The 22,685-nt window shown below is 37.8% G+C and overlaps 1 protein-coding gene across 3 annotated transcripts in view; it reads left to right on the top strand.

Annotated features, from left to right (window-relative positions):
* Window positions 1-22,685, top strand: part of LOC126458385 (apoptotic chromatin condensation inducer in the nucleus) — a 113,363-nt gene that overhangs the window by 75,001 nt on the left and 15,677 nt on the right. For all 3 annotated transcript variants that reach the window (XR_007585625.1, XM_050095374.1, XM_050095373.1), the window contains exons 9-12: window positions 3,161-3,381; window positions 6,293-6,643; window positions 19,829-19,985; window positions 20,087-20,199. Coding sequence is in view for 2 of the 3 variants with exons in the window: in XM_050095374.1 (XP_049951331.1) it covers window positions 3,161-3,381; window positions 6,293-6,643; window positions 19,829-19,985; window positions 20,087-20,199 (842 nt within the window). In the remaining variant the exon portion in view is untranslated. The remainder of the gene's footprint in view (window positions 1-3,160; window positions 3,382-6,292; window positions 6,644-19,828; window positions 19,986-20,086; window positions 20,200-22,685) is intronic.

Genomic DNA, 22,685 nt, shown 5'->3' with positions numbered 1-22,685 from the left:
AACCCACTGTTATTGACTAGTGGATTACAGCCTAACAGTTTAGAATAGTTTGACCGTGTGCAACTGATAAAGGCTGATCGGTTAGTCGTTTCGTGTCAAATCCAACAAAGCTAATTAGGATGTCAGGTAGTAATAATCAGTAAATACTTGTTGTTAATATTTTTATCTTTTGTTTAAACAGCACAAATGAGGCAGTTACTCCTGTTGTCTGTCAAAGTGATTATTGTTAACTCATCACAGTTCGCCTATTAATGTCATCACATGCCAGTATTCATGTGGCACTGAATACCCAATCCTCACTGCAATCCAAATCATGAGTGTCCGGCACTGTTGTCACATAATCATGGTGCACAGATGAACACTTAAACACGTCAAACAAATCGCTCAATTAACACCACTTCCGTATTTGCTGGAGGTCAGGCCCCCGGCATTGGGTGACACACACACACACAGCCATTAAACAGTTGTAAGTGTGGTCTAATTGGATTAGTTGGTGTATCACAGTCTAGAAGGGTCTTAAAGCATTAGCAAGGATTTCAGTTTTCTTTGTACGACATTGGTAAGTTCCAGAATAAAATTTAATTGGAAAATATAAGTCTTTAACATGAGATACATTATCCTAGTTAATGTACAGGAGAAACAAACCACCACGACCATGTAATTCTAGTAGTAACTCTCATTAATCCAGCCCTCGGTAGTTCGGTCTCATCCAAAAACACGTACACAGTGAATTATTGTGCACAACAATGCTTAGTTAAATAATGCTTTATATACTGTGTTTGAAATTGTAGCTTTCTTTACAGTTCAGAATCATGTCTTTTAAAAGGAAACACTTTACGCAAAACCTCAAGCAGAAATTCGACATTTTAGATAAGTTAAATCGAGGTTCTTTGCAGAAAGCCATTGCTGCTGAGTTCAGTGCTGGACGAGCAACTATTTATGACAGCATAACGGAAGATGTTATTCAACAGTACTCAACACAAATGGATAGTGAGTTGGGAAAACGGAAGGTTTTGCAAAAGAGTGAGAATGAAGAACTGGATATAGCTGTTTATAGATGGTTCATATAACAACGCAGTAAAGGAATTCCAGTCAGTGGCCCGATTATAATGGACAAAGCAGCTGCATTTAACAAACAACTTGGTGATAGTAACTTGTTTGCAGCGAGTGAAGGTTGGCTATCAAACTGGAAAAAACAACATGGCATTCGGCAGCTGACAGTCACCGGAGAAAATCGCTCAGCTAATGATAAGTATGCTGATGAGTCTATAAGCAAGATACGGAAGATAATAGAGGAAGAAGATTTAACTGCTGATGCTTTGTATAATGCTGACGAAACAGGACTCTTTTACAAGATGCTTCCTTCAAAAACATTAGCTGCCAAGAACAAGAAGGAATCGCGTGGCTAAAAGCAATAGAAACAGTGCTAACATTAATGGCATGTTGTAATGCAAATGGGAGTCATAAACTACCACTTATGGTGATTGGAAACTCCCAACGGCCATGTTGTTTTCAACACAATGACATAAATACTGTACCAGTGCAGTATTGCGCTCAGAAGAAAGCATGGATGGACAGAAAAATATTCTCTCGGTGGTTCCGTGAAACATTTGTACCAGCAGTGAGGAAAGAGCTAAAGAAGAAAAAGCTTCCACTGAGAACTATCCTTATAACTGACAGTGCTCCCAGTCATCCTTCATATGTTTATCTAAAGTCCGATGGTATTGCACTCTTTCTCCCGCCCAATGTGACAGCTCTAATTCGGCCCATGGGCCAGGGAATTTTTGAATCAATTAAACGTCATTATCGACATTCACTTCTCGTCTCCTTGCTGAACAAAAGTGAAAACGACTCTATGGAGACTATGCGGAAGGCAATTAACTTACGTGATGTTGTTTTCCAAGCAGTCGAAGCGTGGGATAAAGTGGAGAGTGCTACCACAATGAAGAGCCGGAGAAAATTGTGGCCATGCATTGATGCCAAGTTAGATCCAGTAGTGAGTGGCAGCGATTAGCCAGTCAATTCAGTATTATCAATTACTTTGTTAACTGAAATGTTCCACAACCTTTAGAGGAGGAGGAGGAGAAATTGAAGAAGATGTTACTAAGTGGCTGAATGAAGAAAACTGTGATACGGACCAAACTTTAACATATGAAGAAATAAGGAAAAGCGTGAAAGAAAGTAATGATGAAAGTGATGAAGAAGAGGATACAGGAGGGTCGAGCATGAAGATTTCTCACACTGCTGGTGCTGAAGTTCCCGAGGTCTTCCTGGCGGGGTACATCATGCAACAACCAGATGAAATGCTTGTAAAGTGGTTGCGTGATAAAGCAAGCCACGTCACATGTCATCATTGCGACAGTTAAAAATTATACACTCAAGGACAAAGTTTTCTTGGAAAATTATTATATTTTTGGGCTTAATAAAGTATATCCTCTGTGTTTTAAAATTGTATCCTTCGGTTTAATAAAGTACAGTACACTATATCCCCTATGTTTTCAAAATAAATAAAAACAAAATAAATGAATAAAATAAATTTCAGACACTCAATAAACCGGCACTTCCACTAATCCGATACCCATATGTGCCAGAAATGGACGGATTATCGAGTGTCTAGTGTAGTAGTAGTAGTAGTAGTAGTAGTAGTAGTAGTAAATGCCCATCGAAAATTTTGGTTTTACTCCTTATCAAGTATGTTTGATTTAGATTTCTGTTAATAACAGTTGTGTTGTGTCCAAATAATTTTGTTTTCTTCAAATGATTCCATTTATTGGATGACCACTGAATTACAAATTAACTTCTAAGAAAAATCACATTTCCTCTTGCATTCAATTATTTGATTTTATGAATTTGTACTTTTGAATTTTAAGTACAGGCATTATGGTATGGTGATGGAAAAGTTACATGCAAATTAACAGTGTCATCAGAATCGATAGAATCATTGCAGTTGTCTCAGAAATGAAAGTTGGCATTCCTATCGAGAGCAGGCAACATGTTGTGATTTTTGGTGTCTGTCTGTTTGTCTGCTACTAATGAACCATTTGTTTTGAGAATGATTTTGAGAATGACTATTTTCCTGTCTGTCCTCCGCCTTTTTGCTGTGGATGCCCTTTTTATTATATCTGAAGATTAACACAGCACTGGTTATGTTTTTTTTCAGATAGGTTTGCTGTGAGGAAGATCTCAATTGTGTCTGATGATGCCCGGACCTTGCAGCGTTCCCCCAGTCCTCCAAAAAACAAGGTGTCCGACATATTGTTTATAACCAATTTGGTACGGCCTTTCACAGTTCACCAACTGAAGGAATTGCTTGCAAGGACTGGTACTATTGTTGAAGATGGCTTCTGGATTGATAAAATTAAATCAAAATGTTTTGTGCAGGTAATATTGTGTTATTTTGATGCCTAACCTCATTAGTATTCTCTTCTTTCTTGCTTTAAGTGGGCAGTGTAGCAAACTTTAAAAGATTTAAATTCTGTTTGGATTTGTTGTTTGCTGACAGTAGTGTGTACAAGTGAGTGTCAGCCTAATTATGGTTGCTTATCGCCACTAGTACGTAGTGTGTTCAAACATAGATAGCAATAAAACATTTGACATTGAATTTAGCAGCTCAGAAAGTGTCCTAGTATTTCATGTTATGTTATTGGACTACGAAAGTGATTATTGTTCATCAGATTATTGGTGCTCACAGGTGCTCACTACTGATTGATATACAGTCAATACCGTTCATAGTGACACCCCTTGTAGCAATGTATTGCCCATAACAGCAAATTCTGATGTCCTGTCTAAATCCTATGTAAGCACTCTATTTAAATGTTGCTAAGTACTACTCGCTTATTGTGACTTATCTTATAAAACAAATTATTTTTTACCACATTTTCTGAGAAATATGTTGGCTATAACATCCAATGTTCATTTTTGTTTGTCACATATTTGGGAACTACTAACAAAAATGTAATGCTTATTTTCAAAATCTTGTTTTCTGTAGAATGTTGGTTTCAGATGAGGCATTAAAACAAATGACTCGTCAAATGCGAATGGGTATGCACGCCTTAAATACAAAAAGCAAACAAAGATGACCAATTATCTGACGCAGAACAGTATAATGTACTTAAGTTACTGTATTGCATTTTTAAAGTTAAAGCACTGCTTAAAAAATTAAATACAAATTGTCTTGCTGTGATGTAGAAAACGAAAAAATTAAATTCCAGTGGTGGTAATTTTTTTTTTAAGTACAGAAGTGGAATTACTCGTTTTGTCCTTATCTGTATTAGATACGTTCAATGAATTAGGTAAAGTACATCACATGTTTATAAAATTTTGAAGAGAAACACAGGAGAAAGTGTAGGCCTTCGTTTAATTATGTATAGAATACTGCCTTTTCATTTCAGGACTTAAGATTAATTTTTGTAATACAGTAACTAGAACGGAGCTTGTGACATTTGCCTGCTTTATTTCTTCATTGATTGTCCTCGGTGTCGACGTACTTGCGTTGCTACACTGGGTGAAAAATGGGGTTTGTAATTTCTACACTGACTACTGTAAATAATTTAGCTGACAGGTGCACAGTTGCGTTTCACAGTTCTTTACTTTAACAGTTTACCCCCCCCCCCCCCCCCCAATAATACACAGTTATATGGCCAGTGCACTATTGTTTAACTTTCGATAAGCCCCATTAATAGGTTGTAGGCAAACATGCACATACTGCTGCAATAGTTTACTGTTGAACATCTAAGAGCAGAAAAAGCCTAACGACACGGTTCAGTCTTTCAAATAAATTGTGGTACGTATTAAACCGGCACTGTCATTGTTTTAAAACATGGTGTAATTGTGTTACACTTATTTCACAGTTAAGACGATGCATAGTTGTTGATTTAACCAACACAGGTTTCTTGCTGAAAGTCTGCCATGGATTGACTGTCTCGGGACCAAAAATCGGGCCCTTATATATCCTCACAATAATGGGTATTGAAACTACATATTGTTCGAAGTTAAATTAACTGAATACATCGAAAAATTAGTTCTTTTTAACATTTTCTTCTACTACAAGATTATTTGTTTAAATCATGAAATTAACAAATATTGTTACACAAACAATACTTGTGACAAAACTGTTAAATACTTTGGAATTAATTAAAAGCTTGCTTTGCTAACATGTTTTCGAATAGAGCCAAATAGATCCTTTAAGCATACAATTAATTGTTCCTCCAAATATTTACAATTATATAGAATTTATATTTGTTTATAAGTCAACAATAGAATTTAAGTTACGAAACAATTACTGATTTCACCCTGTAATGAAAGATATTAACTAGGAATAGTCAAAATAAATTAGAAAATCAACTACATACATAAAACTAAGCACGAAATTAGATCTGGTGTTACATTCTTTAAAACTGAGGGCCAACCTTACTCTTTTATGAAAATGCAGATTATACTCACGCATGCTAATGGTAAATAGTCGGATATGGAAAAATGAATTTTAAGGAGACAGATGGCAAAACAAGAGAACTAAAAATATCCCCGCTTGCTTCGTCACAAACTGTCATTCATGTCTGTTATACTATGAAACACTTACAGTAAGTTTTAAACATGCTCAACATTTGCCTCATTCATTATCTAAGAATATGTTTGATGTTATTGAATAAGTTACATAGTTGCTATTTTCTTCACGTATTGGAAGATTTTTACATTTTACTAGCATTTTCTTGCTGTATGCAGGGCATAAACCTAAGAAAAATTTCTCTTCAATCCCTTTCCACAAATACTTTTTGGACTGTTACTCTATGGCAGCCTGAAACTTACAGATATGCAAATTTTTATCAAAAAACAAGGCAAAAACACAGTTTGTGCTACCACCGTCTATAATGACTGTAAACCGTCGGTCCCTTTGATGCCATTATAACTGGTTTCAGTTTTATATATTCAGCTGTGTTGCTTCTAGCCACTCAAAGATTTCCATTCACAAACGAACTTGCAGTTAATCTGCAGAGAAAATTTCTGAATGCAGGAGCTATGAGGAATAAAATATTACAGCAAATTTTTGTCAGTTTTCATGTGTTTGATTATTCAGTACTCTTTAAAACATCGTAACTCTCTGTTAGCATTGTGATTTGTTTGATGTCAGTTATTTATTTATGGGAATGTCATTTTTGAACAACAAAAAGTTCATTCTTTGTATAAGGTCATTTGCAAAATCATATAATTATATAAATATGAAAACTTAAGCTGTCTTGAAAATTATGAGGAAGGTTGGATTTGCTAATGAGATGAGATGTTGTTTGTTACATAGTACGAAACAGAGGACCAAGCAAGGGAGACACGGCATGCGCTCCATGGTATAAGGTGGCCTGTCTCCAATCCAAAACAGTTGTGTGTAGATTTTGGACGAAGAGAAGATATGGAAGCAGCAAAGGCAGCGGGTGAAACTGACAGTGTTGTGCGCAAGACAGATCCGCTACAGGTGGAAAGAGTGCCTCCAGTCTCTCTGCCTGTGCAAGGTGGAAATATTCCACTTGTTGAGAACTGGGTTGCTTCTCAGCAGCAGCGTGACAAAGAACGAGACAGAGAACGTGAAAGGGAGAGGGACAGGGGGCGAGTTAAGGAAAGGGGAGCTGCACCGCCAGAACAGAGGACACAGAAGGTGAGTTGTTTTGAAACTTCATTCCGCTCAGATGCTAAGAGGGGCTGTTACCTTAAAAACAACTCTGCTTTTAATGTACCAATGTAGCTGATGTGTGGTTTCTGTTTAAAAATTATAACTAAATATACCTCCATAAAACTGAGTTTAAATGCCTTGCTCACTAATAAATTCTCTACGAGTTAATCAAGGTAGAGTCCACACTAAACTCCTTCATTTCTGCAATGAAAACTTTCCAAAAGGTGGTACTATATCGAAATGAAACAGCTGAGTTGTTGCAGAAGCTCCAAATATTATTTTTTATGTTAAGGGAAGCTACATTTTCAAAAATTATTTACTACTTCGAGGTGTCAATGCATGTTTAGTGGAGCTAATTGTAATATCTGCCCAGAGAACAACAACCTATGATAAATACGATAAATGAGTTGTGATGTGCTGGATAGTTCATAAAGTAGTCCTGCACCACTCAGAAACGGTTGTCCAGATCTGCAGTTCATGTATGCACTATGGAAGTTAGGTGTAGTACAGGAACACTGTTGCGGAACCTCATACATTGAGAGTTGGGAGCATATAATGCACCTAGGAACATTGTCAAGCTTGATTTTGTTGGTCCAGGTGTTGTGTGGGTGGCGTAATGTTGCAAGAACATACTGTCCTCCAAATCTTGGAACACAGTCAACTTATCGATCAGTGTTATTGTGACTTTGTACTCCTTCCCAATGTGCATTTTGTCGGGTGTATACGGCCCTGACTTCATTTATGTGGATGACATTGTGTGACCGTATCAAGCTGCACAGATTGGAGGAGCTCTTGGTACGAGAGAATATTCAGTGAATGGTCTGGTCTGTCTGTTCCCCCAACTGGAATCTCATCAAGCACGTTTGCATTGCGATGCATTTGGAAGATGTATTGCAGCATGTCCACATGCAACAATTACCATCCACCACATATCAACAATGCTGGTGGAGGAATGAAACACTGTCCACTTCTCACCAGTCTTGTGGTCAGTATGGAAGCACGTTGCAGAGCATGCATCAATGTCCGTGGCAATCACATGCCCTAATAAGAATCATGACCCACTTTTTGTAATGTCCATGGGTCCATCGTAAATTGCTGTGACTTCAGTCTTTGAATAAAAGTGTCGTTTCTGTTCGTCACATTCAGTACTTCTTTCAGATCCTTCTGTGCTATAATGTAGCAGTTCTTTCTACGTACGGTCCAAATTTTGTTGAGCTGTGTTAACTGGCAGTGACACGTTGTGCAAAAGTTACTTTCGTCGTGAAGTTTTGCATGCAAGTGCACTTGAACCATTAATTATAGAAATTGTAACCTCTAAAAAAATTTATGTTTTACACAATCAGACATTCTGCACAGGAATCAGAAATATTATCAGCAATTATGGGAAGGATAGATTGCTATTCACTGTAAAGGTGACACAATTTGCAAACAGGCACAACAAAAAGACTGTTACACATTAAGCGTGTGGCCAAAGCCTTCATTAGAAAAGAAACCCCCTTTTGTATTCACACAAGTAAGCACACCTCACATACACAGGACCACTAAAGTGCGCGTCATTTACGACGGCGGCCGAGTTTAGGTTCGTTCTGCGCATCTTATGTCACAAAACACAGTCAGCCAATGAACAGAGAACGACGTTGCCAGAGCTCGGCTGCAGTGCAGAGCACGGACGAGTGTCTTCAGTTTTGGAAACGTTCAGTCATAAATAAAGTAATTGAACAAAAGCAATGTCTTGATAGCAGACTTTCTACAAAAGGTAGTTTGGAAAAAAGCATTCTTTATACCAATTACTTCATATTCTATTAATTAATTAAACCAAACAAGCAATAAGCCTCCTAATTCAGGCAATAGCAAGGAAATTCATTCTCACTAACCGTTTTTTCATGATGAAGAACAGCAGTAATTGTTTATTTCCTATTGTACTTTGATGTGAGTAATTCATAGTCATACCAACAGTGTTTGTCGGTATTTTGCGTGGTGCTTTAAAGTCCTTCAGGAATTCCATTGAATGATGAGCTGCGTTAGCGTAATGGTTAAGGTGCTTGGCTGCTAAGCAAAAGGTTCTGAGTTCGAACCTTGTTCGGTGCTTAATATTTTCTTTATTTAAAAACAATATCGAAGTGTCTTACTTCGTGAAATTTATTCGTTTGAATGTAATTTTTTGAAATTTCTAGTGGCAACTAAAATCGACCATACGGAAAGTATACGCTGTGGACTTTTACTTCGGCAAACTCTTTTCGTGCAATGGTTTACTATATTTAATGCTGCTCAATAACTGCGTTGAACATCGAAACAAAATTAAGTCATTTATGGGGGGAAGGTATCAGTCAAGAAGATAATGTAAAAATCAAATTTTTGGGCCAAATAGTTTTTGTGAAATCGAATGATAAGTGTTTCAACGCAGTCAGAACACCATGTGTCTGCACAGGCGAACAGTACAGTGATGAGAAAATCGCGCACAGTGCAGAATGCGGGGAGCACGCCTCTGTAGCAGCGAAAGGGTTAATGCGGGTGTGGTGTCTTTACTTCATAAACTGTGCGCTCCCCCCTAAACGTAAGTTTGCGAACTATACTATACTATATTATGGCGCTGCTTCTCTTGGCGCGTGCAACTGGCAACGCAGCAATCTCCTGCGTCTGGGCAGGCATGCGTGAGCCGCCAAGATAAAAGAATTGAACTTATGGCTGCTCAGGCTAGACTACTGTCAAGATCAATTTAATCCTTATATAATGAATTTGTTAATGTTGCCCTGCTTCCTTATCAAATTTCTCTTCCTTCCTCCCCCACCCCCTCTTTCTCTCTCTCTCTCTCTCTCTCTCTCTCTCTCTCTCTCTCTCTCTCTCTCTCCACATTTCCTCCTCCCTTCCTCTGTCCATCTCCTCCTTCCCCCCTCTGTATTTCTGTTTCCTCCCCCGCCTCCTTCACTTCCACCTCTCTCTAACCTTGAGACCTTGTTTATTATAACTGCAAAGAAAACCTTGATTGGCAGTTGAAGGTGCTTGAAAGTGAATGGGAAAGTGGTTGGTATCATTTTGTATACAGTATATGACAAAGAGGTCTCCAGCTTCTGGATCTGTGATGAAAACAGCTTCCATGACAGTATTTTGCAAGGTTTTAATTTGTGAAATGGTAGGACTGCAATGTTTAGGACGATTTTCTGTAGTCATATTCTAGTCGTAAGACAATAAGCCATAAAAACTACTTTTGGCTCATTCCATGTCAAAACACACAATAACTCAAGGATTTGTAACCTTCTATCTCATATTTTCACAAAACTTTGCACATTTGCTTATACTTGTAACATAGGAACATCTGCAAAATCTTTTCGGTCTCAGACTACAACTTTATTTTAAATTGAATTGAATTTTTAATGTAGTGATATTCTGATAATGGGGCGGCTCTGCAATAATGTCAATGCAAAGTAGTACTTATCTACATTAACATCCATAACTCGGGTGTTTATGAAGCTTTTGATTGTGGGGGATTTTTTTTCCAGTAGTTAAGTAAGGCATAAGGTTATTTGAAGTGTAAAGTTACAAAGAAAGTTTTGGAAAAAAATATTAAAGTATGTCAGTTTTTGATTTCAGGAAAATTGCGAGCATGTGGCAAAATGCTTATATCTCATTTCTCCAACCCGCTGGGAACCTAATTTTGGTCTTAAATAATCCCCTAGATTGTAAGCTTTTTAATAAAATAAAAATTTTGATGGGTCTTTTGCTAATTGAGACACACACACACACACACACACACACACACACACACACACACACATGTATATATCTGAAATCAAAATACATTTTGCTGTGATGGAAAAGGGTCATTTTAAGTAAGTTCACCCACTCACTGTCTCACTGGCTCAGATGCAAGGGTATCAAATTTGCATATTTAAGTATAACTCATTCCAGGCAGACAAGTTAACGTTAAGTGTGATAATTTATTTCCTTCCATTTGACTAATTCAATAATTTTTTAAAGACTAATTATTGTGTGTTCAGCTAGTCACCTGCTCACAGTGACTAAAAAAAGTGTTCTTAGACAGCAGTAGCTTGTTTGAAACCTTTATAGGCATGAAAACAATGCAGCAATTGCTGAAATTCATTGTTGAGAATAACTGGCATGCAACATTTAGTCTATTTGACCGCAGTTGCTCTTTGTCTTTCTGTTTGTGGTGGGGCCCTATCATTCCACTTGTATAAAGTATGTTTTAAGTGAATTAGAGCTCAGTTAATTGCAGTGGAAAATGTGAGTTGATGCACTGTTGTAAAGTGTCATTTGACAACCTATACCTTAGTAAAAACTCTACAAAAAATAGAGTGGAGTGAAGAGCAACAAATTTGATATTGCTGCAAACCAATATAAGCTTTCTACAAGATCACAAAAGTGCTACTATATGTGGACATTACAGATACTATTACTTAAAATTTTTGAAAGTCATTAAAGAACTTCTTGTGATCCTTTCGAAAAACACAGGCAAACAGTTAAAAAATCTTTGAGGTCAGTTTGCTTGTATTTGTGTGAAACATTAAGTGCTAAAAGAATCTATGTAAAATGAGGCCAGAAACTGTGCACAGAATGCCGTAAAATTTGTGAACAGAAAACTGATATCAGTGATAGAAAAGAAAGTGATACGGATAACCCGGAGGTGACATTTCACGAATCGGCACTAAAAAGTCAAAATATTAAAGGATGCTGATAACACTTTACATGATTTGGGGTGCTCTCCTTTAAAACTTCACTCCATTTCAAATCACAGCAAGGCTTCATATGACAAAAAGAAGCTAGAAAAAGTGAAGCATGTTTTGGAAAGGAAAGTGTATCGGGCATTATATTGCAGTATTGAAGATTCTGACTGTAGAGGAAAAAAATTAATGATGAAATTATTAAGAAAGCTAAAGATTTTGATGCCATGATATTGTTGATGAAAGGAAAAGTAGCTAGTGTGAGAGTTCCTGAAAAAATTTAAATTTTAACTTTAGCTCCACCCTCTTGGTCAAAAGAAAATGTAATTCAGAATCAAATGTTAATGAGTTGTTGTTCAACATGCAAGGAAACTGAAAACAGAAATGGGTATTTTATCAATTTCTAAATCAAAAAGCAGGAAAGTTATTTGTGATGTGGTGGTAAAGATTGTCACGTACTGTGCTCTTGTTTTAAATGGGAGAAACCAAACATTAACATAGGTCTCTCTAAATGTTTTTTCCCTAAAACTGAAGTGTATTTTAGCTGCTGCTGCTGCTGGCACTCATTCAGTGTGTGTGTGTGTGTGTGTGTGTGTGTGTGTGTGTGTGTGTGTGTGTGTGTGTGTGTGTGGTATCCACCAAAACGTAAAACTGCTTTTGGATGCGGAACACATGGAAGAAACATACAAAGAACGTGTTTCTTGTTCATGACTCTGAAAACTGTGACTGCATGCTTAATCACTGTGATAATTGTCCCATTGTCGACAGACTGTCAGAATTATTAAAACGGAAATTAGCTTACAAAGATACTGATGATGAAATTGAGTTCAGCCAGTGGATAAACACAGGTCATCGGGCAGTATTAGTAAAGCAGTCTGCAACTGTTGGTGAATACATAGACTTGTTGGTAACAAAATTACAGGCACTTATACCACACTCGTTTACATCTAAGTGTCAGTCAAAATCTTTCAAAAAATTGAAAGAAAGTCTTAACTCTAGAAAAAGCAATTCTGTTAATGGACTTTGCTGAAAACTACAGTTTTGTAATTCTCAATTTCATTCAGAATTACCACTGGACAAGAATCAGCTGTAAATCCCATCCATGTGTATTTGTGGTAAATGAAGAAAGTAAATTGGTAATGGTGAGCCACTGCTTTATTAGTGATGATATGGAACAGGACGTAGAATTTGTAAATGATGTCCAGAAAGAAATGGTTAAGTGGCTGGCAGAGCATTACCCACAAGTGAAGGAAGTGCATTATTTTGCTGATGGATGCGCTGCTCAATATAAAAATATAAAAAACTTTAAAAATTTGTTTGAGCACAAAAATGATTTTTCTATTGATGCGGAGCATTCCTTTTTTGCTACTAGCCATGGTAAATCCATGTACAATGGTTTGGGAAAAACTATAAAATATATATTGAGAAGAGCTAGTCTTCGACTAGCAGATGATGCACAAATAACATGTACATCTGATGTTCAGGATTTCTGCAAAGCTAATACTGACAAATGTTTTTTTCACCTCTAAGGGAAAGTCAATGTAGATTTCCTTCACAATAATCTCGAGAAGAGATTTTCAACAACCTGCATAATATCTGGTACCAGGAATTTTCACCATTACAAACCATTTTCTTGTGATTCTTTAGAGATTAGAAAATTAACTTCTTCTGAAAAGTCTTCCTTCATTTTTTCATTCAATGAAAATGCCCACAGTGGACATGCCTTCGTCAGAAATGTTTGTGATGAAGATGACGTTTAACTACTTTTTCTCCACCCACATGGACCAGCAGTGTCATTCTTTTGGCCTAAGAAGGAAGACTTGTTTTGTGCCTTTGAAAAGCATTTTATGTGCTATTGGTGTACCTGAATCAACATTATTAGGCAGAATGTATTACTTTAATAAAAAAGATATGAAGTTAACAGAATGTAATTTGTCACAATGTATTAAAAACAGAGATGCTCTTAAGAAGTTTCATTGATAAGTTTCAGGATCTTCACTGCTGAACATGTACATTTTAAATTAACATTAGTGTGGCTGAATAATCATTGTTTAAAGATTGTAATTTGACATCCTAAATAAAATTAACCCATGTAATGAAAATGTTTCAATGAAATTTATAACTTTGGGCCCTTTACTTTCATGAGGCAGCCTTACTATAGATTGTCAGTGTACATAATCTGATTTCAATGATCTTCTGGACAATGATGGGATATATGTTAAATGATCATCCAGTATCTATCAAAACTCAGAGGGCTTTTTTTATAATCATTTTTGTTTGTACCACAACAGCTTAAGTTGATTTTCTATATTCCTATAATTCAAGAATAGTCATTAATTTTTTCCCGTCTGTGACATCTGGGGAAATATGACAGTGATGTGTTGAAAATAAGATACTTTCTGTTGTTATTATTACTTTTGTCTGAAGTAAAGCAATGCAAATAACAAGCTTCAGTTGTGGCATTTATGTTTGTAAAAAAATTTCCATTTTTTTTCTCTCAAACTACATTAAGTGTGTCGAGAAATTTTGCATCGACTATTGCAGCAGTGGGTGTCAGGTATTGCTATTTCAGGTTTATTTGTGTGTCCATTTGTAGAAAACCAATTAATAATTTTATTTTATTACAATGTGTACTGCCTTGGGGATTATTTTAATACCAATCATAAGTTCCCACCAGGTTGGAGAACTGTGATTATAGTGTTTTTGAATGTGTCTGTACTTTTCCGGAAATTGGAAAGTTACACACATTAATTTTTTTTGTATTCTTTGTAATTTTGCTGCTTAAATAATTAAATGTCTGTTAACTATGTGCATCTCTTACATTACAAAAAAAATTCCAAATCAAAAGCTTCATAAACACCTGAATCATGGCCATTTATGCAGATAATTACTATTTTGCATTGACATTCTTGCAGAGTCCAGTTATCAGAATATCACCACATTTAAATTTGGATATTAATAATAATTTTTAAAAAAAAGTTGTAGCCTGAGAGCAAAAAGATTCTTCCCAAATTCTTATGTTATAAGTATAAGCAAAGTTTCATGAACATCCGAGGTGATGGGTAACATGACCTGTGCGATTTGACATTCTATTGTAGTTAAAACTGACTGAAAAAGTAAATGAAATTGCACATATACACAGTACAATCGGTTCAGCATTGAGGCAATCATCCCACCGATGCACGAGGTTGAAGGTACGCATTTGGTGAAACAGTGTCCTGCTGTGTGAATAAGTGTAACTACCTGTTCTACATCCTCATCCAACTGGATGAGGCCATTTTTAAGGGACCAAATGCATGATAATTACATGGGTAGAGATTCCGAACTATAGGGTGGGTGCTCAAGCATCTCCCACCTGAGTTAGCACAATTTCTCCAGTACAACATTTGCGATATGGGGACGTGCGTTATCGTGAAGTAGCAGCATTGCTTGTCATATTTTTCCTGGATGTTTCACCTTAATTGCACTCCATAATCAATCAATTGAAATCAATAAGCAGTGGGCCTCGGTAATCAAAGAACAGGAAGAGCAACACCTATTCAGCAGATTGCTGGACCTTGAACTTCTTGGGATGAGGGGACGGAGAACGACACCATGGCATCGTCAATGCTTTAGATTCCAGTTCCCTATGGTGGCACTTTCATCACCTGCAATAATGTGCTCAAGTAATGTGTTGCCTTCAGTACTGGAATGTATCAGGTGCTACAGGAAACTGCCATCCGGTTTCGTTCGGCATTCAACATAGTTATCCACTGGCACCAGACCTTATGGTAGCCTAAATCCTGCCATATAGTGTGTTGGACACTACCAAAGCTGATGTTGAGATTCTTTGCAAGTCCATGAGTGGTTGTGCTGGTCCACCCTAATTGCATCATGAACCACCCACTTGTTGTCCATAATGGATGAGGCTGGCCTCCCAGATTGACCAGCGTCTTGTTTCAAATCGCGACCAGCATGGAACTTGGCGCACCATTCCACATTGTTGGTTTTCAACAGACATGCTGCCCTGTACACATTGTCATTCCTTGATGGATGTCCACTGGTGTTCATCTTTCTGCATTCAAGAAAAGAATAACTGCACTTTGGTCCTGTTTGGACTCATTTTGTAATAACTTCGCCATAGTTCACATTTCCACACTTAACCACTTGCACATTGAAAAGACAAAAATGCCACACTTTTCCCTTGCCTACATGTCAGTGCTTATATACCCACATTGGAGTTAACACTGGGTTGTATATATGCTGCAGCAACACCCTCAAATGAAAATTGTTAACCTCTTACATATTTATATGCGGTATACTGTATATGCACAATAATCAGTTCATAATTTTTCCTGAATTTAAGGACAAAAACTGGGTGTGCGGATTAATTGTAATAAGATTGGTACTGCTCTGAATCCAGCAGTATATCCCGTTACACTATAACGTTGTTGCGGCCTCAGTCTGTGACACGTCAGTAACACATTAGAAGTGAGGTATTAACTGTGTTAACTTCTTAATCGTGGCTACAAGTTCTCGTTATCGCTCATACACAGCTAAAGAAAAACCAAAAATTATTGAAGAAGCAGAGAGCATTGCAAACTATGCAACAGGAAGGTAGTATGATGTGAGCTGGGGTTGTATTAGTGATGGGTGAAAAAACAAAAAATGGCATCAAGAAATAAACTGTAATCACCAGGCATTTTGCAGCCGAAAAGCGAAGCATTCAGACCTCAAAAAATAGGCTTTGTGATTTTGTAGATGAGAAGCGACAATACAGATAAGCGGTGACTAGCAACATTTGCCAACTTACCGCAGTGGCTTTAGCCAAAGAAATAGGCATACCAGTTTCAGAGCTAGCTGGGGCTGGCTATCAAGATTTTTCAATAAAAATGGATTAGGCTTCCAGAGGCAAACTACCATCACTCAATGGCTTGCAGGGCATTACATGAAAAAAGCAGTTAATTTTCATTCCTACATGATAAATTTGTACCGTGAAAATTCCTATGTATTATCACATATTGGTAAAATGAACCAAATGCCAGTCTATTTTGAGATACCACTCAACAAGACCGTGAACAGGAAAGGGAAATCCAGTGTCACAATACAAACTGGCAGCAACGAAAAGCAAAGGCGTACAGTGACGATGAATGTAATTGTCAGTGAATGAAAACTACCACCTTACATGATACTTTAAAGGAAAAAAATTACTCTGTAAATATCGGTGAAAGGCATGCTGGTGAGCGTGAATCTGAAAGGATGGATGGACAGTGATCTTGTGGATGACTGGGTGACGCATGATCGCCAATGTCGCCCTGGTGTGCTGCTGAATGAATATGACATGTTGGTCCTGGGCAGTTTCCATGGACATATAATTGAGGAAGTGTGAGAAAGTTACAGAAAAGGAAAACTGACTTGGTCATTATCCCTAGAGGCCTAACACCTGTCCTGCAACCACTTGATGTGTGTGTAAATCGACCATTCAAAGCTGCATTTAAACAGCAGTGTACACAATGGAGAGCTGATGGAAACTACAAGTTCATGCCGAGTGGAAAATTCAAGTGGCTGGATTTGTCTCAGGTTTGTGATTGGGTGAAATGTGCTTGGGACTCCTTTCTGCTACCACTTGCAGAAAAATTCTTCAAAAAATATGGTTTTGCAAATTCACTTGACAGAAGCAAGGACGACACACTATGGGAAGGTGTCGACGACAATGATCATTCTTCTGCTAGTGATGACAAAAGTGAATAAAATCATTACATAAGTATTTTTTTAAAATAAAACACTAAGTCCTCCCTCCCTCTTAAAATAATGGTGCATGGATTATACGTGGATATACAGTATTTTAAAATAATATGTAGCCTGTGTCCGGCCAAGCATTTATTAGAGTATTATGCAAATATTTGAAGTATGTGGGTCATGAACTTTTCGAGATTTTTGCTAATAAAGTTTGCCTGTGTGTGTGTGTGTGTGTGTGTGTGTGTGTGTGTGTGTGTGTGAGAGAGAGAGAGAGAGAGAGAATTAAAAAAAAAGTATAGTCTATGTCTGTCCAAATGTTTATTAAGGTATCGTGTAAAAATCCGAAGTCAATCGGTGCATAACTTCTCTAGATGTTTGCTAGCAGTATTTCCCATTTTTATATATATTGAGATAGTGCACAAGTTTGTAGCATTTTTCCAGAAGTTTAAGAAACAGAACAGATACACATAACAGAGACTTTAGTCATCAATAGTATATTCTCCTTCAGTATTTACAACAGTCTGCCAACCGTGGGGTAACATTTACACTGAAGAGCCAAAGAAACTAGTGTACTTGCCTGCATGTAGGGCCCCCGCTAGCACGCAGAAGTGCTGCAACACGACGTGGCATGGACTCGACTAATGTCTGAAGTAGTAGGAGGGAATTGACATCATGAATCCTGCAGGGCTGTCCATAAATTTGAAGAGTACAAGGCAGTGGAGATCTCTTCTAAACAGCATGTTACAAGGCATCCCAGATGTAGTCAGTAATGTTCATGACTGGGGAGTTTGGTGGCGAGCAGAAGTGTTTAAACTCAGTGTGTTTCTGGAGCCACACTATAGCAATTCTGAACATTTGGGGTGTCGCATTTTCCTGTTAGAATTGCCCAAGTCTGTGGGAATGCACGCTGGAGATGTGAATGGAAGCAGGTGATCAGACAGAAGGCTTACGTACGTGTTACATGTCAGAGTCATACATAGACGTATCGGGTCCCTTATAACTCCAATTGTGCATTCCCCATAACATTACAGTGCCTCCTCCAACTTTAACAGTCCCCTGCTGACATACAAAGTCCATGGATTCACGAGGTTGTCTCTGTACCTGTACATGTCCATCCGCTTCATACAATTTGAAACAGGACTTGTCCGACTAGGCAACATGTTTTCAGTCATCAACAGTCCAATGTCTTGTGTTGACGGGCCCAGGCTATGTGTACAGCTTTGTGTCATGCAGTCATCAAGGGTTCATGAGTGGGCCTTTGGCTCCCAAAGCCCATATTGATGTTTCGTTGAATGGTTCGCACACTGACATGTGTTGATGGCCCAGCATTGAAACCTGCAGCAGTTTGCTGAAGGGTTTCACATCTGTTATGTTGAACCATTCTCTTCAGTCGCCGTTGGTCACGTTCTTGCAGGATCTTTTTCTGGCTGCAGCGATGTCGGAGATTTGACGTTTTACCTGATTCCTGATATTCACGGTACACTCATGAAATGGTCGTACAGGAAATTCCCCACTTCATCACTACCTCAAAGATTCTGTTTTCCGTCACTCGTGCAACGACTATAACGCGACGCTCAAACTCACTTATAACTTGATAACTTAACATTGTAGTAGCAGTAACCAGTCTAACAACAGTGCCCGACACTTGTCATATATAGGTGTTGCCGACTGCAGTGCCATATTCTGTCTGTTCACATGTCTGTACTTGAATACGCATACCTATACCAGTTTCTTTGGCACTTCAGTGTAGATTCCTTGACTGTGGAAATCAATTGGGTTTTTAAGTGAAGAACTCTTCGAGCCATGTTCAGAATGCATTTTCATCTGGAAAGGAAGTTCCTTAAAGGTTGTTCGCTGGAGAGTGGAATAGCTGAAAATCTAGGACGCAAAATCAGGTGAATAAGGGGGATGCAGAATGACTTCACCACCTGGCTCCTGTACACAGTTTTTTGTTAGTCTAGTACAATGCGGATGAGCTTTATTGTAGAGCAGCATCACTTCACGCAGTCTCTCTAGTCATCATCCTTGGATTGCACCTGCAAGACATCTCAGTTGTTGATAGTAAAATGCCAGCAGTGATGGTTATAGTTCGGGTAAGCAATTCATAGTACACCACACCATCACTGTTTCCCCTAGATGCATAAATATTATCTTATTTGGATGCGCACCCGTCTTTGTATGGGAAGTTGCTGCTTTGTTTGGGCTCAACCATTCCTTTCTTTTCGTTATGTTAGCATAGAGACACCATTTCTCATCATCAGGAACGTTACAGGATAGGTATGGTTAGTGTTGCTCATGAGCCAGTTGATGTCAAGAAAGCAAAGACACACAGTCCTGGTTCAGTATTAATAGTGTTCTGCCAAATTTATTCAAAAGAAAACTATCTCTCATAAGAAAAGTTCATGTTAGTCTTCAGTGAGACATTTTACACGCACACACACACACACCACACACACACACACACACACACACACACACACACACCACACACACACACACACACACTGAAGCTATGTTTCTATATTTAATTTGCAAATATACACCAAAATAAAAACTTTCTTAATGATCCATTTTTGTAACTTCTATTTTGTTATAGTATCTTAAAATTTTCTGTTCTAGACCTGGGCACTCAGGCTAGACGTAAATTGGCAAATCTGAAGCCACGTATAGCATTTTGTGTGTGTGTGTGTGTGTGTGTGTGTGTGTAAACTTACACTTCTAAGTGGAATCTTTCATTTATTAAGCGCTCTATAAACATTAAATGTTATTTCAGGTTCCTCCTGCTGTTAGAGAGTGGGATCTTGGTAAGATCGGGCAAATGTCTCCTGAAAGAGATAGCAGATCGGAAGAAAGAACCAAAGACAGAGAACGAAAATCTCGCAAAGATAAGCCACATAGGAGCAGGAGCACATCTCCTTCTGATATATCTGGTAGATTGACCTTTTTAATTATGTAGTGGATCAGGCTATGCATTTCAGTTTGTGATGTGGGTGACTGTGTAGAAACTAACTTGAATTTTCATGATTTCCAGCTAGAAAAAGTAAGAAAAAAGAGGATGATGCACCAGCAAAACTTTTGGACGATTTGTTCAGGAAGACAAAAACAGCACCATGTATATATTGGCTGCCTCTTACTGCAGAACAGGTTGGTAATGTCTTTTGTTAAATGTGTCCTCATCATCTTGTAGGGCTGGAGGAAAATAGTTTTTAAATGACAACCGAGGTTTCAGTTAGTTAAGAAAAGCAAGAAACAGCCTGTACTTCCACAATTCTTCATATAGAGTAAAACAAAAATAACCACTCGTAGTGATTTCTCACATGTGCATAGTCACAGTGATGTGTCGGTGGCAATAAGCTTGTAATTGTTGATTGGTTTTTTCGAAAATCCATATTGTCTTACTAACCTACCACAGTGTCACATGCACTATCTGATCAGAAATATCTGGACATCCCTATGTAATGTGGAATTGACCATTAGCTGTCTTGAGGCAGGCCCACCAGTATAAAAATTGGCAGGCAGTATTGTGTTGTCAGTAGAGAAGCAGTAACGGCAAAAGGGGTCAGCCAGGAGAGTTCAATGATGTTGACCTTTGAGTAGTCATTGTGAGTCACCTGAGTAACAAATCTGTCAGTAACATTTAAACCCTTCTAAAATTGCCTAAGTTTACTGACAGTGATGTGTTTGTGAAGTGAAGTGAAGTGGAACATGAAGGAACAACCACAGTTAAATAAATGCCCATTGGCCGAGCAGCTGCTCATAAGCCACACATTTCTGTAGTCAGCGTTAAGCGACACTTGATGCGATGTAAAGAGTAATGTCAGTGAACAGTGGATCGCTGGAAAAAAAGTCATTTGGAGTGATGAATCGCACTATGCCGTGTGACAATCTGGTTGAATGGTTTGGGTTCGCCAAATACCTGCCATTGTGTACTGTCAGCAACGAAGTATGGGTGAGGTGGAGCAGTATGGGGTTATTTTTCATGGTTAATGTATGGTTCCCTGTTATGCTTAAGAAAATCCTAAATGCAGAAGGAAATGAAAACATTTGACAGCATTGTGTACTGTGTATGGTAGTGAAACTGTTCAGAAACAAAGGTTGATAGCATCAGCATGACAGTGCACCCTGCAGTCCTGAAATGGACTGACCTGCACAGAGTACCAACCACTTCGCTCCAGACCCAAGTGTCCAGCATCACTGCCTTCTATGGTTTGCGCCCTTGAGGAAGAATGGGCTTCCATTCCTCCACAGACATTCCGGAACTTCGCTGAAAGTGTCCCCAGCAGAGTTCCAGGTGTTAGAAGTGAAGGAGGGACATAACCCACATTAATGTTCAATAATAGGTGTCTGGTTGTTTAGGATCAGGTAATGTATAAACATGATATACCAGAAATACACTTTGTGGCATTTTAATCAGGTGGTACATTATGTATCAACATCTTTAATGTCTATTTATTACATTCAGTTCGTACATTTGTTCCAATTTAGGCTGTTAAAAATACAATAAGACTTTATGTTGAATTATCCTCATTTTCTACTAATGTAATTTACGTTGATTGATCTGTGAATTGAATTGTATGGGAAAATAGGTCTTGTGTACAGAGTATTTTTTTCTTTGATTTGTCCTCGTTGTGCTTGCATCATGGATATATTGTGTAGTGTGTCCTTCCTTAATACCCGTCTTTTCCCCAGAAAATATATCAGGATTTATTGTGTCATTTGTTTAATCATTTCATCACACCACATAAATTGAACTAAAACTACTTGTACACTAACTATTTCATAGTAGTATTACTGTAATTCAAAAACACCTAAAAATAAATATTTGTCATCAGAGAACATTTCTAATACCAGAAGAAAAATGCATGGAATCTGTGTAACAGTCAGAATTGTCCTTCTGACGTCTCTCTTTAATTTAATGTTTTCAAGTTGCCCTTCACTCTGACAGAAAACTATTGTTTCGCATTATTTCTAGGTTGCTTGTGCTGTTCTTCGTGTCAGTTATTGGCAATATTTGAAATAGATGGATATTTTTCATGTGGCCTTTTTTGCGCGAGTAAATGATAATTTTAGAAAAATTGAACAGATGAGGCACAACTTTGCAGTTCCTTCTCCTTTTAATGTCTGGTGCAAACTGGGGGTGTTAAAAGTTTAACGTGTGTATCTGTCTGTGGCATCGTAGCTCTCAAATGAAAGCTCCGATTTCAATGCAATTTTTTTATTTGATAGCTGGATAATGGTTCTTAGCTGTGTTCCATGAAAGTCTCTTCAGTCATTTAAATTTCATCAACTAAATACAAAAAAAATGTTTTCCACCAGTGCACTCTTTTGATATACACTACATAATACATAGGAGCTACATCAAGATACGTAGTACCAGATAGCAGAGGTCAAAAAGATCTAAATAAACATCCACGAGAACATATGTTTTATCTTTTACAGTTACAAACAATGGTTTTTGTCTTTTGAAGTTGCCTGTTTCAGCACCTACAAAGCAGAAAAAGGGTATTGCTACTCAACTGTAAAAGATAAACATATGATAGTCTTTTTTTGTAGTTCTTTTTGAGGTCTACAGTTCAACACTAATCAGGTGATTTTTGTCCCAATAGTTTAGGCAGCCTTTTGCAAGAGGG

The sequence above is a fragment of the Schistocerca serialis genome, chromosome 2, assembly GCF_023864345.2.
Source record: "Schistocerca serialis cubense isolate TAMUIC-IGC-003099 chromosome 2, iqSchSeri2.2, whole genome shotgun sequence".
Lineage (NCBI taxonomy): Eukaryota > Metazoa > Arthropoda > Insecta > Orthoptera > Acrididae > Schistocerca > Schistocerca serialis.
Note: the sequence above shows the minus strand (reverse complement) of the source record. Positions and strands in the feature narration are given on the sequence as shown.